Consider the following 14,944-nt stretch of genomic DNA (forward strand, 5'->3'; position numbering starts at 1 on the left):
AAGGCCCAGTGATTATCTATTTCCAGCCACAGAAGTACCTGATGGCCAATGACAGTTAACAAAATGTAAATATGCCTCTTGAAGTCTGTACAAGTATGCAAAAGTGCTCACACACTTAAAACTCCACCCAAACACAGACCACTTCAAAGAAAAGAAAGACTTTAAAGATAGCATAGCTCTCTGAGCAAAATAAAAATAAATGTAAAATTTAGTTTCAATAATTTTAATAAATTCTGTTTAAGCAATAATTTGAAGAATATGTAGATGTAACCATTTGAATTCATTTTTATAATTTTCATACATACAGAATTTTGAATGAGTTTACATGTTGGCAGGTTCAGTTAAATATCTTAAATATCTTAAACTAAATGTAAAAGGTTCTAATTTAGATTTGGGGAATTCTATTTTTAAAAAAATCCCATATCCCACAAAAGATAGGTGTTACAGGAACAAAAAGAGCATAAAATGGAGCAGCCGTTAGTTATTTTATATTACTTTGTCTGCTTTTAGATAGAATTAAACATAATAGAAGTAACTAGAAAAATAACCAATGTGAAAATGCTTTGATGCGGGAAACATCTGAGCCAAGTGTCACAGAAGGTGTTAGTGCATTGTAGAACACAGTCTTTTCAGACACAGAAGGAAACACTGCTCACAGACTGAATACCTGTTGATTAAAATGAGGAGTAAATGTACGTCTCAGGTTACCCTGACCTGTTCTGGCCAACGTATGCTAGCATGCTGGTAATTACTGTGAGCACTGTTCTCAAGAACATCCTGTTAAATGCCTGCGTTTGTGACTCAAACGCTTTCCAGTGACCATGCTCCATTGTGTCCTCTCGCTCTGACCTCATTTGGTCAGTGAGATATTAACTAGTGTGACACCAGCAGAAAAGCACTTATACAATAGGCACGCACAAGTGTCTACTCTGCCAGGGAACCGGCACCGGGAGCCTCCTGGAGCTTGAGAGACAAATGGAGCAGAGTCAATTGCCAAAGAATATTTACACCTGTCAACTCAACTGAGAGCAAGCTAAACAAACAGAGTGCACTATAACAGGTAGCCTAGTCAGTCGAGTGACCACACAGAGGCCGGAAGGAGCATCCAGGAGAGGCCAGCCTGAAGCACCAGACTGCAGGCTTGTGAATGAAACCTTCAGCAGAGTGCTCTGTTTCTCTGCATTATTGAGACAGTTGGGTCCATACACTGACACAGACTCGTCAACAATACCTTCATCTCCATGAGCTCGGCTGTGTTTGGAGGCGTACTCAGAGCCTTTTCAGCTATCTTCTCAAACTCCTCGCATAACCTGAAACAGCAAAATAACTGGTCTTACAAATCTGTGATTTAATTTTACCCCAACAGTATTTATTATTTAATCTTCCATTGCATCAAAAAGAGATTATGATTCATCTATGTGATGTCTAAGGAATTAAATACAGATTTGTGTTAATTTACTTATTTGCTCCATATAAATTTAATGATCACGTGTCATCGTCCAAGCTACTGCATTAAATGACCCCCAAGCAGCTCACGGTCAGATAATGGAGATGGTTCCTTCAAGGGGAGGCTCCTGTGGCCATTCTGGGAGATGAAACAAAGAAGGAGTAACTAACTGTGTGTACAGGGAGATGTCTGGTACCTGCCTTGTGAACAGTAAAAATAATGAACGAACACAGGGTGGGAAGAAAGAAGTTCGGAGGTAAGGAACCTCAGGGGGAGTGATCGTTACAAAAATTGGCTGGTGAAGAGCATGTGGACCATGCTGAGCCGAAGGTGGGGCTGGAAGAGGAATAAGCATTTTGAACATGTTTGCAAACCTCAGTGGCAGAATCAACAGAGAAGGAAGGGTAGGTGTGCATCACAGAAGGGTGGGGGAGCATCCTCATAGAAGCAGAGAGAGAGGGGATGGAATGTTTGCAGAGGGAAAACCAGGAAAGGGATAACATTTGAAACATAAATAAAATATCCAAGAAAGAACTAAAGAGACCGTGGAGTGGAGCGGTCAGGCAGATTGAAGAGAGAATAGGTGATGCCACTTTAGAGAGCTTCCTAGTGAGGTAGAGATGTGGACAAAGCAGCTGAGCCATCCCTGTCCAAGGGCTCCTGCAACCATTTTGCTGCACCCTCTGTATGCCAGTGAGGCCCTGAGTTCAAATCCCAGCAACCAATACATGGTGGCTCACAATCATCTATAATGGAATCTGATGCCCTCTTCTGATATGCAGGCATACATGCAAACAAAGCACTCATATACACAAATAAGCACATATTTTAAAATAATTTAAAAATCTCTACAAAAATAACCACCTGCCAAGGTGTTAAAGTGTTAGGACCCATCTAGGATAGGCTAAGGCTAACAGGAGGTGGCCCTCCACTTTTGCATAGTCTGCAATGAGCGAACTCAATGGCAGGGCCCAAGGTGACTACATGTCAGGATTGCCTTTTGCAGCTCATATGCCTTTCCTGTTGTTCTTAAATCAATATAGCAACCCCTGGGCATTAGCGCATCCTATTGATCAGATTTCCTGCAGATCATCATAAAGATAAACTTTCATGAATTAATGCTGTTTGTATGAATGATTCTATAGAATACCTGATGTGATTCAAATAATTTCAGGAAGGAAGTTTTACGAGATACTCTTAATTGCTTTGCTAGACAGACAGACATAATAAAGTTAGAATCAAGAATAGAAAGTGGGGGTTGGGGATTTAGCTCAGTGGTAGAGCGCTTGCCTAGCAAGCGCAAGGCCCTGGGTTCGGTTCCCAGCTCCGAAAAAAAAAAAAAGTAGAAAGTGCCCACTCCTTATATAGTAAGGAAAGGTTGCATAATAAGAAATATATTGAGCTTTCATAATAACACAAAAAAGTGAAATAGGCTTGGAACAAATTTGTGTTCAAGGAAAACCATTTAAATCTAGGGATATAGCAACAGGTGTGCACTGTGATAAGGCAAGGCCATGTAAAAGCTGTTGCTTTGAACCTACAGTGAATATTAGAATGAAATACAACTTTGAGCTTGATATCAGCAGGCTTCTGTAACTCCTGTTTTATGCAATATCTCGTCTAGGAGGAAATTTTCTAAAGAAAGTTTTGTCTAAGAAGGTATAAAAAGGCCAGAAAAGAAAGAAAGTTGTTGGTTGGATAGTTTGGCTTGGGGGGACTCTGTGTCACCTACCCACCCATCCATCCATCCATCCATTCAAATGTATATTTTGTCTGTATGTACAAGTGTAGGTAAATGTGTTATATATAAGCATGCACGAATACTTATGGAGTTGACTGAAACAGATGGTTTGGCCTGTTCAAAGTGTGGGTGTGTAAATGTATGTGTGCTTTGCATATTTGCCTGTATAAAGCATTTTGATTCTTTTCCTTTCCTTCCTCTCTGGTACACAAAGAGTTAATCAAACGGGCCAGTGAAGAGAGTGCTAAAATAAATCCCTCACCTAATCACCCTGCTGTTACCAACAAGTGTTAATAGCTCTAGAGGCCTGCAGCTTCTGGCCTCAGTAACCTAAAGTCAAGATAGGCATATTTTATTATAGAACACAACCCTACTCTCTCACAAGACCAAGTCTTGTCCTGAGGATGCTCTTCCCCCTGGGCTGCTTCAGCTCCCAGCATTAAAGAATAATGATAGTATGAGAAAGTTTGAATTTGACAGCATGACTCCTTAGAATCCACCCACAGCTCCTATACACATCTACTCTGAAAACTAATTTATGTATGCATTACACAAATTTCCAAGGATTAAGTTAAAGTCCACCTGACTTGTGCAAAAGAATGGAAGCTCATTAACCAAGGTAGACGCTTGGGAAGGCACATGTGTGAAAGAAAGCACCATGACATGGCATCACGAAATGTCTCCATGAAGAAATAGGTTTAGCATAACCCTTTCTTTGAAATCCCTGGGACACTGTTCGACCCACTTCCATTGCCTGGTGACCCTAGGGCCACTCCTAGAATGCAACGATAACCATGGCACTCTCGTACATTGTGTTTACTTCCTGGTGATCTCGGAACATCTTGGCTATCAGTTTCCCACAGATGATATCTGCCCGCTTCACCAAGGATCTGATCAGTTCCTCACAGTGCATCTCAAACATTCCCAGACGAACAGTCTACAGAGTGAAAAAGATTTAAGAAGCATGAATTGGAATAAGCATAAGTAAGAGGCTCTCTTCACTCTTCCGTTCTCCTGATGCTGATTTGTGTGTGCAAGGTCAGGTTTTGAGATTGTTTTGGGTTTTGGTTTTAAAGTGTTGAACCAGGCATGGTGGTTCAGGTATATAACTCCATACGCTTGGGCAACACAGTCAGGAAGAGTGGATAAATTTGAGGCCAGCCTGGGCTACATAGGGAGTCCCATGGCAAACTGAGCTAAGGGCAAGATCCCGTCTCAAAAAACAAAAGGAAGATAACAAATTCACATGTGAGGCTGGGGTAGTTTCTAATGACTGACCTCCCCACCCCTCCCCCATTTCCTGCCGCAAATATTTTGTATTTTGCAACCATCTTATGGGTAAATATCCTTGAAGTTTGTTATCTTGAAATCTATTTTGTAATAATAATAATGGATTTTAAAAGTTTAGGAAATTAGGTTATTGGTAACTGAATAGAAAGTAACTTCATGGGGAGGGGGAGGGGTTAGGGGGATGTTGACATGGAAACTGGGAAAGGTAATAACAATTGAAATGTAAATAAGAAATACCCAACTTAATAAAGATGGAGAAAAAAAGTAACTTCATTTAATAATTGCTTTGTTTTGTTTTTAGACATCGTCTTGCTTTGCAGTCCAGACTAGCTGACCATGAACCTGTGGTCTTCCTGCTTCCTGAATGCTGGCACTAAGGTGTGTACCTCCACACACAGCCGTAAGATGAGTTTCAAATATTTCATTTGTTCTGTATTTAAAAAGTAATACATGGGCATGGCAGGGAATTTGAAGAATGTTTTCGATTAAAAGGCCAAGAGAGGATGTTTATGGTCCTCATATCTTTAGTAATGGAGGTAACTACATTTTGGTGTTATTACTGTCCTTTCCAAAAGATTTGTCAACATGAAATTTAAGTCAGGTTGTTGGAAATGGGAGGAAATTTGGTACTTATGCTTCTTCCTCTTCGTATTTCTTACATTTTTTTTCACCTTACACTGGCATCTCACGCATGTGAGCACAAGGACTATAATGTGTCGTAGCTGCCTGACACTGAGGCCCACACTACGCTTGACAAGTGTCACCAGTTCAGGGGGCATGCTCCTGTTGTTTTGTTTTTCTTACTGTGGACTGTAACACTAGATATTAATACACCTGAGACGGGCCATTCTCTTCCATCAAAAGTCATATGAAAAGGGCAATGTACCTTTCGAGATGTGTACTGTATTTCTTCTCCCAGCTTTTGGTATTTGCGAATTTCCTCTATTAGTCTCTCATAGTTCTGACTTTGAGTCAGGAACTCTTCAATATCTTGCTCAGCTTGTCTAGTAATCAAGAACTGATATTTGTCATACATTTTGAGGTGCTCTGTTGGCGCCACACTCTCTCGTAAAACCACCTCCCTAATCTTTTCTTTATGAGCATCTATAATTTCATCCAGAATTATGGGCTTCAAGGTGGTTGGCTTGGATTTGCTTTCCTGAGCAGAGGAGGAAAATGATGTTATTTCATGTACCTTCAGCTAAATTAACCCCACTATATTATCTCCCTGAAAGTGTCAATCTTACTATATTGCCCTTTCTATACATAAGCTGTTGAAATGTTCTAATCTCAAATCTATAGAAATGTGCTCAGTCTAACCTGAAGAGTGTTGTAAACTGTAGGCTTTGTGTAATTGTTTTCCATAAGGGCTAGCTGGTGATTCGTTTTGTTGGTTTGTTTTGGTTTTGTTTTTCAGTACAGTTGGGCAAGTGGTCATTTGAAAATACATGCAAAATAAAACCTAGGCCACCAAACAGAAGAGCCCACATACCACTGTGCTAGCTTTCCTAGGCTGGCTTTGGCCTGCACATGCTGGAGCAGAGTCCCACCACCACCCTCCTCAAACACAGAGTCTGTTCTCTCTGTGGAGAAGGAAACCAAAGAAACACTGCCACTCCCGCTCCTCAGGTGGCCTTTGATGCTGGTCCTTAGTTGCCAAATTCCTATTCTGCTGCCATGGCTAGAATAACATGAGCAAGAATGCACAAGACAACAGTTTTAGATGAGCAGATGAAAGTCAAAGGACTCCTTCCACTTGTAAGTAAGAGGATGAATAAATGCATTGGCACAGCTTATAATCTGCAAGGTAACTTCTACAAACATCAGTGCTCAGCCATCTAGAAGAAGGCATTTCAAACCTGTAATGAATAGAAATCGCAGTCTGTGGTGAGTATTCTTTGACACTGACATTGATCTCATCACCTTAGGTACCCAGTGAGTGGTCGCCTGCTACTCCTGCTGGGCACTTCAGAAACTCAGCTGTCTTAAAGCTAGATCCCTTATAGGAACACTACTGAATGTTACCCCCTCCATCAGCCCCTCATTATGGGGCTCAGTAGACACTTGGTATTGTCTCTTTTACAAAACAGCTTTTAAAATACTACACTCCACACAATGGACTGTGGATTTATGAGTTCTCATGTGAAGGTCATTAATACTATTCATAGACAGTTTCTTACATTTTTAGCAGCTTGTCTAATTTCTAAAATAGAGCTATCTTTCTAGACATAATTAGATTTTCAGACTAAGAATCACCTTAGAAAGTTTCTAATATTAAATTTAATTAGTGCCCATTGAGAGTTAAGAAAAATGATATTTTATGTGATACCTCAGGTGTTCAAAGAATATCAAATTAGACCATGAGACAGTTATGAGCTTGGACTCACGGTACAGCAGCCCTTACCAGTTTGCCTTCCATGGGAAATAAAAGTGTATTTTAATCTATATTCTCCTCCTATCAAATATAATAATGATCAGAAATATGAATCTGCTTCTGCATTTACTGCCAAAGGTCAATGAGACGCTATGTAATTATTTTATTCAAACTAGTCTTATAATATATTTCAAAATCTGGCTGAACCTCAAATCACCTAGAGACATCTAGGGGTGGTGATCATGATGAACTCCCTAATTTTTATTTTTAAAATGTGACCAAGTAAGGTTGACAAAACCATTACCCCATAGACAATGTCCCATGCAAGCCCTAGCTCTGACTCAAAACAAGTATTCTTTTCTTGAAAGTCTAGATTACATATTTTCATACTAATTTAAACTCATTGCATCTACTCTTTACTGTAGACACCAGGAAGAGTAGAGTCGTCTTTTATAACCATAAAATCATAGCAATAAAGTTCATTTGCACAATTCTAATCAGTACTTGGAGCTTGGTAATTCTTATCTTATTAACTGCCTCTATCAGTGTGTTTCATAAGCTACCTTGATATTTTCTGTTCTTGAAAAAAAGGTAAAGTATTAGGAATAAATATGATAAATGAATTGGGGTTATGCACAGACAAAGCAAGCAGTGATTTTTGACAGACTCTGAAATGTGGTGATATGAAGAACTGATACACAGAACTATTTTAGAATACGTGAATATGAAAGAAAATTACTAAATTTGGTTCTTCTAATGTATGGTGAGGAATCAAAGTTGGGGGGGTCATCTATGGAGTCAAGATGGGAAAAACAAATTTAAAAAGGCCATTGTGTGCTTACATGAGCTTATAGACTTCAATCGTCTTTGTGGTCAAAGATTTGCTGACTCCACAGCAAGGAGGGGACGGGTGGCTGAGTGTGACTGTCAGAAGACAAAGTATCAAAGTAGAGCAAAGTAGCACTCTCAGGACACATATCTTGACAAAACTTAAAGGAGACAGAACCTTTGGTGGGGTGAGGGGGACTGAGGAATTTGTCTAAGAGAGAGAGAAATAGTAGCCTTAACAGTCCACTATCAGAATTCTTGTCTCCAATTTGGATAAGCATACAACTAGTGTGTCCAAAATATCATTAAGTCAAAAATTATTCAGTCAAAGCTAAGCCTTCCAGAGCTTTCAAATGATTACCAAATTCCAGAGAAGTCAACCTAGGCAGCAGCCATGGAGATGTCCTGAGGTCCTATGTCTGTCCCATAGTGAAAAGGGAAAGACTCCAGAAGTATTAGCCACCATGGGCAGGGTTCTACCATCAGCAGAACCACACACAGTAGAATTCTGAATGGAAATTTAGAATTAGTAAATTCTAAATTCACAATGGAAAAGAATTAGTATATGTAAAAACAAAAAACCTAATGAATAAGTAGAAAGGGCCATCAAAAGTGTCCAACTTCTTTTGCATGAAAAATAATAAAATTCCAAGAAAATAAAGTAAAAAAAATTGGAACCACTGAAGGGGATTGTCCTCCCAATGCATAATTTATTTTTTTATTCTTTCTCCCTGTTATTAAACACAGATTCTTTTCTCATACAATATAATTTGAACATAGTTTCCTTTTTTCTTGACTCTTCCCAGTCCCTCCATACTTCCTTTCCCATCCAGATCCACTTCCTTTCTGTCTCTCAGAAAAGAATAGCCAATGCATATTTTCATAATCAAAATGTTAAGCAATCTAAACTTGTCCAGCTAAGACTTCTATTGCTGTGATGTAACACCATGACCAGAAGCAAAAAAGGAAAAAAGGGTTTATTTTGTTTGTACTTCCACATCGAAGGACATCAAGGCAGGAACTGAAGAGGATAGGAACTTAGAGGCAGGAGCTGAGGCAGAAGAAATAGAGCGGTGCTGTTCACTGGCTTGCTCCCTGTGGCTTGCTCAGTCTGCTTTTTTACAGATCCCAGGACCATCAGGCCAAAGGTGTCACCATCAATCACTAATTACAAAAATGCCCTACAGACTGATATTATGGAGGTATTTTCTCAGTTGGGACTCCCTTCTCTCAGAGGACTCTAGCTTGTGTCAAGTTGATGTAAAATTAACTAGCACGAAACCAAGTCATGAATTACATATAAGATACACACATATACATATAAAAAGAAATCATTTAGAAATATACAAAACCCTATTATGTCTCTTTTTTAATATAAAAATTAAAAATAGTCACTCCAAAACCCAGGCTAGTGATGCTTCTAAAAGAGGCTAAGATGGGATTTAAGGTGTGATGGTGGTGAGCTTCCAGGGTGGCAATCAGAATGTCCTTGCTACTTACCCACTTGGAATACAATTTCGTCTCAACTCTTGGCACAAAGCTGACAGCCTTAATCATGATTTCATAAACATTTACAAGGATATCTATGTAGTCAGTAAATTCAGGTTCAAATTTAACGGCCTTTTTATCAAGAACCAGCCTCATGATGAAACCTGGATGCTCAAAAGCTCTAATTGATTCCTATAAAAACAAATAAAATAATCATAGGTATACATAGAAATAGAGATCAATTGCTGTGAATAAAAATTATGCCAGCCCCAATTAAATACATGAAACAATACTTTCTCTTGTACCTGAGACACTTAAACAAGAGAAGATCCTACTAGAAAGACTGAAGGAGTGACTGTCATCCTCAGTATGACTTAGTACTGTTTTACAGGACCTAGAGGTTAACTGGAGAGCCAAGCACATTGATTTCAAGGCATTGTTCAGGGTTTAGGAAACACTCTCCTTGCAGAGATAAAAGGAACTCCTCAAAGCAAGCTATACCGAAGCCTTCAAAACTCAATTGGTCCCCCAAGGATTTGTCCAAATCCTCACTGTTTCGATGATAATCTTATCCAAACTATGCAAGTTGACCTAACCTTTTAGCATGTAAATGTAATAGGTCTGAAGATTCACATTCTGCTGTTTCGTCAGAAAAGCTACCTTGTCAGTTTCCTTTCTGAAAGGGCACCCCAGTCAAAGGCACAGTCGCTAGCTGAGCTGGACTTACGGGAGGTTGGGCGATGAGGTCTGTGAAGTCTTGCATGGAGACGAGAATGAGGTCCTGCAGCTGTAAGGTCATGAGTGTAGCAGCACAGTTGAAAAAAGACTCCAATTTGGCGCTGCTGTCGCCAGTTGGCAATTGCTTTTTTTTATTGCCTTGGTAATAAATATTCTGCACTTCTGGAAACCACCTTGAAAGAACAAAAGACATTTAGAAGTCAATACTCTCAGTGTATTATTCCATTTACATCGAGCATTAACGGTAAATTCTAGCCATCCAAAGGTCTTCATAGGGAGGTATATTGCTAAGTGACATTATCCACTCTCTGAGACCTAAGTGCTAGATTATTTCACTTCTCCAAGGAAAAGAAATTTTAAATCATAACCAATGGAAAATGACTCAATGATGGGGTGCTGTATGACATAAATCTACCTCTGCAATTATAGTTCCTGCAATTTTTGAAGAAATATGAGCAGTAACCTTACTGGACACTTCTCTCCAGGCTCTTAAATGGTCCCCATGGAATATCTGTTAGTTTAAAGCCATAGAGCGAATAACTGATCAAAGAGCTAGCTTATACCAAGCTAAACTCACATGGTTTACCACGCTACCATTTCCCAATAGCTTAAAAACAAGGCACAAATCAAAAACACCATGGATTTTATTTTCCCCAATTTCCCTTAATGTGAAATACTGAAAGAATGACTGATTTAAAATGAAGTTTCAAATGTGCATGTGTCCTTGTAATAAAAGAATAATAGTGCAATTTCATATATAGGTACCTCATGCTGGAAATCACTGAAGTTTCCAGCTTATAAAATCCTTGTAGGTACTGCAAGATTAAAGAATGCTGATACTTTCTGTCATGAGGGATAATGAGCTTTTAAACAATAGTTGATAGGAATGACCAGAGTATCCTCACAGAGGAAATCTAAGTTTTAAATATAAACTTTTGCTTTATATGTACTGCGAGTACATTTGTGTTCTAGGCACAGTGTTACAGAAGGTATAAAAAGATTACATCATTCTTTCTCTCCTAATAATGAAAGTAGTGGGTGCACCATGGGAAATAGCTGGAAGTCAAAGGACAGAGAGACACTTCACGTTTAAATCTTGGAGAAAGGCTTTACAATGAAAATAGTAATTGCCGAAGCCCTAGGAGAAGGTAGAAATGGGGTAAAAATAAAAAGAATTCATGTCATGTTTCTATGGGACCAAGGTGAAAGTGTTCTCAGAGGAGAGGACAGACAGATAAGAATCACACTTCAAGTTTTCAAAACAAATTAAGAATCTGTATTCATTATTTTCTCAATGAATGGGAGATACTAAAATGAAGGGGGACATTTACAGAGACAAAGGAATGGAGAAGTCATTTATAATTTGTAAGAGTCTATCTCAATGGTTCTCAACCTGTGGGTTGTGACCCCTTTGAGAGTCAAATAACTCTTTCACAGAGGTCATATGTCAGATATCCTGCATATCATATATGCATATTTATACTATTCATAACAGTAGGAAAATTACAGTTATGAAGAAGCAATGAAATAATTTTATGGTTGGGGGTCACCACAGCCTGAAGAACTGTATTGAAGGGCCACAGCGTGAGGAAGGTTGAAAAGCATCGCACTCTCTAAATACTGGGCAACAGTCAGCTAGGAAGATAGCGTAGCTGGTGATGTGCTTTTCATGTGAGCATGAGGACATGAGTTCAGTCCCCAGAACACACATTAAAGTCACCAATAAAGCAGTGCACTCCAGACTCCAGTGCTGGTGGGCAGAGATTAGAGGATCTCTGGCATTTCCAGAGAACCAGTAAAGTCAAACCCACAAACCACAGCCAATAAGAAAACCTGTCTCTAAAAACAAGGTGTAGACATCTAAGGAAAATATCACATGCGCATGTGTGTGCATCTCAACACACATGACTGCTTGCATGTACATATGTACATGTGTGTGCACAAATGCACACAGTAAAATTGGGCCTGCCAATGGCAGAAGTGATGTGAATGAAGATGAGAAGGACACAGAAGGAATCTCAATGGATGGCAGTCAGAAAATAGGTCTTAATAGATATAAAAGATTGAACTTCAAAATTAGAAAGCAGGGCTGGAGAGATGGCTCAGTGGTTAAGAGCACTGACTGCTCTTCCAGAGGTCCTGAGTTCAATTCCCAGCGAACACATGGTGGTTCACAGCCATCTGTAATGGGATCTGATGCTCTCTTCTAGTGTGTCTGAAGACAGCTACAGTGTACTCACATACATGGAATATTTAAAAAAATATAAAGCAAAACATGATGGTTGGAGAGCCACAAGTATGTGGAGATAATATACACAGAAACTAATAGACAAGAAAGTGGGCAAGAGCCTCGAACACATGGGCACAGGGGAAAAAATCCTGAATAGAACACCAATGGGGTGTTCTAAGATCAAGAATTGACAAATGGGACCTCAAAAAACTGCAAAGCTTCTGTAAGTCAAAAAACACTGTCGTTAGGACAGCAGATTGGGAAAAGATCTTTACCAACCCTACATCTGATAGAGGGCTAATATCCAAAATATACAAAGAACTCAAGAAGTTAGACTCCAGAGAGCCAAATCACCCTATTAAAAAAATAGGGTTCAAAACCAAACAAAGAATTCACAGCTGAGGAATGCCGAATGGCTGAGAAACATCTAAAGAAATGTTCAACATCTTTAGTCATAAGGGAAATGAAAATCAAAACAACCCTGAGATTCCACCTCACACCACTCAGAATGGCTAAGATAAAAAACTCAGGTGACAGCAGATGCTGGCAAGGATGTGGAGAAAGAGGGACACTCTCCCATCATTGGTGGGATTGCAAACTGGTACAACCACTCTGGAAATCAGTCTGGTAGTTCCTCAGAAAATTGAACATAGTACTACCTGAGGCCCCAGCTATACCAGTCCTGGGCATACACCCAAATGATGCTCCAACATATAACAAAGAAACATGCACCACTATGTTCATAACAACCTTATTTGCAATAGCCCAAAACTGGAAAGAACCCAGATGTCCTTCAACAGAAGAATAGATATAGAAAATGTGATGCATTTACACAATGGAGTACTACTCAGCTATTAAAAACAATGACTTTATGAAATTCTTAGGCAAGTGGAATGAACTGGAAAATATCATCCTGAGTGAGGTAACCCAATCACCAAAAAAACACACATGGTGTGCACTCACTGATAAGTGGATATTAGGCCAAAAACTCGGAATACCCAAGATACAATTTACAGACTGCATAAAGCTCAAGAAGAAGGAAGACTGAAGTTTGGATGCTTCAGACCTTCTTAAAAGGGGGAACAAAAATACTCACAGGAGGAAAAAGAAGACAAACTGTGGAGCAGAGACTGAAAGGCCATCCAGAGACTGCACCACATGGGGATGCATCCTATATACAGCCACCAAACTCAGACAATATTGTGAATGCCAAGAAGTGCAAGCTGACAGGAGCCTGATATAGCTATCTGCCGAGAGGCTCTGCTCTGCAGATACAGAGGCAGATGCTTACCACCAACCATTGAACTGAGAACAGGGTTCACAATGGAGGACTTAGAGAAAGGATTGAAGTAGCTGAAGGGGTTTGCAACCCCATAAGAACAAAATAATATCAACCAACCAGAACTCTCAAAGCTCCCAGGGACTAAACAACCAACCCAAGAGAACACAGGGATGAACCCCGGCTCCAGCCCAAATGTAGCAGAGGATGGCCTTGCCGTGTATAGGCTCAATGCCTCAATATAGGGGAATGTCAGGGTGGGGATGTGGGAGGGAGTAGGTGGGTAAGGGAGCACCGTCATAGAAATGGGTGGGGGGGTGGAAGGGTGGGGTGGGATAGCGTGTTTCTGGAGGGAAAACCAGAAATGGGATAATGTTTAAAAGGTAAATTTGAAAAATGCAATAAAAATAATGATATAAAAAAGAATTTAAAAAAAGATATAAACAGACATAAATAGACAAAAATCACAAGACCAATTAGAAAATAATTTGACCGCGGATCCCGGCCCGCAGCAGCTCTCTGCTCCCAAACCCCGTGGGAGAGAGACCTCACCGCCTGGCCAGGTGGGCACTCCCGAGGCTGCAGAGCGGAGAAGACCACCAGCACTGCCCACCCCTGCCCACATCCCTGGCCCAAGAGGAAACTGTATAAGGCCTCTGGGTTCCCGTAGGGGAGGCCCCAGGAGCAGCAGGACCCCTGCGCCTGAGACACCGCCGGAACCTGAAGGAAACAGACCGGATAAACAGTTCTCTGCACCCAAATCCCATGGGAGGGAGAGCTAAACCTTCAGAGAGGCAGACACGCCTGGGAAACCAGAAGAGACTGCACTCTGAACACACATCTCAGACGCCAGAGGAAAACACCAAACGCCATCTGGAACGCTAGTGCACGGTAGCTCCCGGAAAGGCCGGCGCAGATCTTCCTGGTTGCTGCAGCTGCAGAGAGCTCGTGGGGAGTACCCCGAGAGCGAACTTGAGCCTCAGGACCACAGGTAAGACCAAATTTCCTGCTGCAAGTGACCTGCCTGGTGAACTCAAGACACAGGCCCACAGGAACAGCTGAAGACCTGTAGAGAGGAAAAACTACACGCCCAAAAGCAGAACACTCGGTCCCCATAACTGGCTGAAAGAAAACAGGAAAACAGGTCTACAGGACTCCTGACACACAGGCTTATAGGACAGTCTAGCCACTGTCAGAAATAGCAGAACAAAGTAACACTAGAGATAATCTAATGGCGAGAGGCAAGCGCAGGAACCCAAGCAACAGAAACCAAGACTACATGGCATCATCGGAGCCCAATTCTCCCACCAAAATAAACATGGAATATCCAAACACACCAGAAAAGCAAGATCTAGTTTCAAAATCATATTTGATCATGATGCTGGAGGACTTCAAGAAAGACATGAAGAACTCCCTTAGAGAAACACAGGAAAACATTAATAAACAAGTAGAAGCCTACAGAGAGGAATCGCAAAAATCCCTGAAAGAATTCCAGGAAAACACAATCAAACAGTTGAAGGAATTAAAAA

At 40.4% G+C, this 14,944-nt stretch overlaps 1 protein-coding gene across 4 annotated transcripts in view; it reads right to left on the reverse strand.

The window, feature by feature from the left end:
• Nucleotides 1-14,944, reverse strand: part of Dnah7 (dynein, axonemal, heavy chain 7) — a 305,667-nt gene that overhangs the window by 247,701 nt on the left and 43,022 nt on the right. For all 4 annotated transcript variants that reach the window (XM_039084571.2, XM_039084570.2, NM_001419550.1 and 1 more), the window contains 5 exons: nt 9,896-10,079; nt 9,181-9,360; nt 5,365-5,637; nt 3,998-4,125; nt 1,232-1,310 (listed from right to left, as the gene is read on the reverse strand). In XM_039084571.2, coding sequence (XP_038940499.1) covers nt 1,232-1,310; nt 3,998-4,125; nt 5,365-5,637; nt 9,181-9,360; nt 9,896-10,079 — 844 coding nt within the window. The remainder of the gene's footprint in view (nt 1-1,231; nt 1,311-3,997; nt 4,126-5,364; nt 5,638-9,180; nt 9,361-9,895; nt 10,080-14,944) is intronic.

This window comes from Rattus norvegicus, chromosome 9, assembly GCF_036323735.1.
Source record: "Rattus norvegicus strain BN/NHsdMcwi chromosome 9, GRCr8, whole genome shotgun sequence".
In the NCBI taxonomy this organism is placed as follows: domain Eukaryota; kingdom Metazoa; phylum Chordata; class Mammalia; order Rodentia; family Muridae; genus Rattus; species Rattus norvegicus.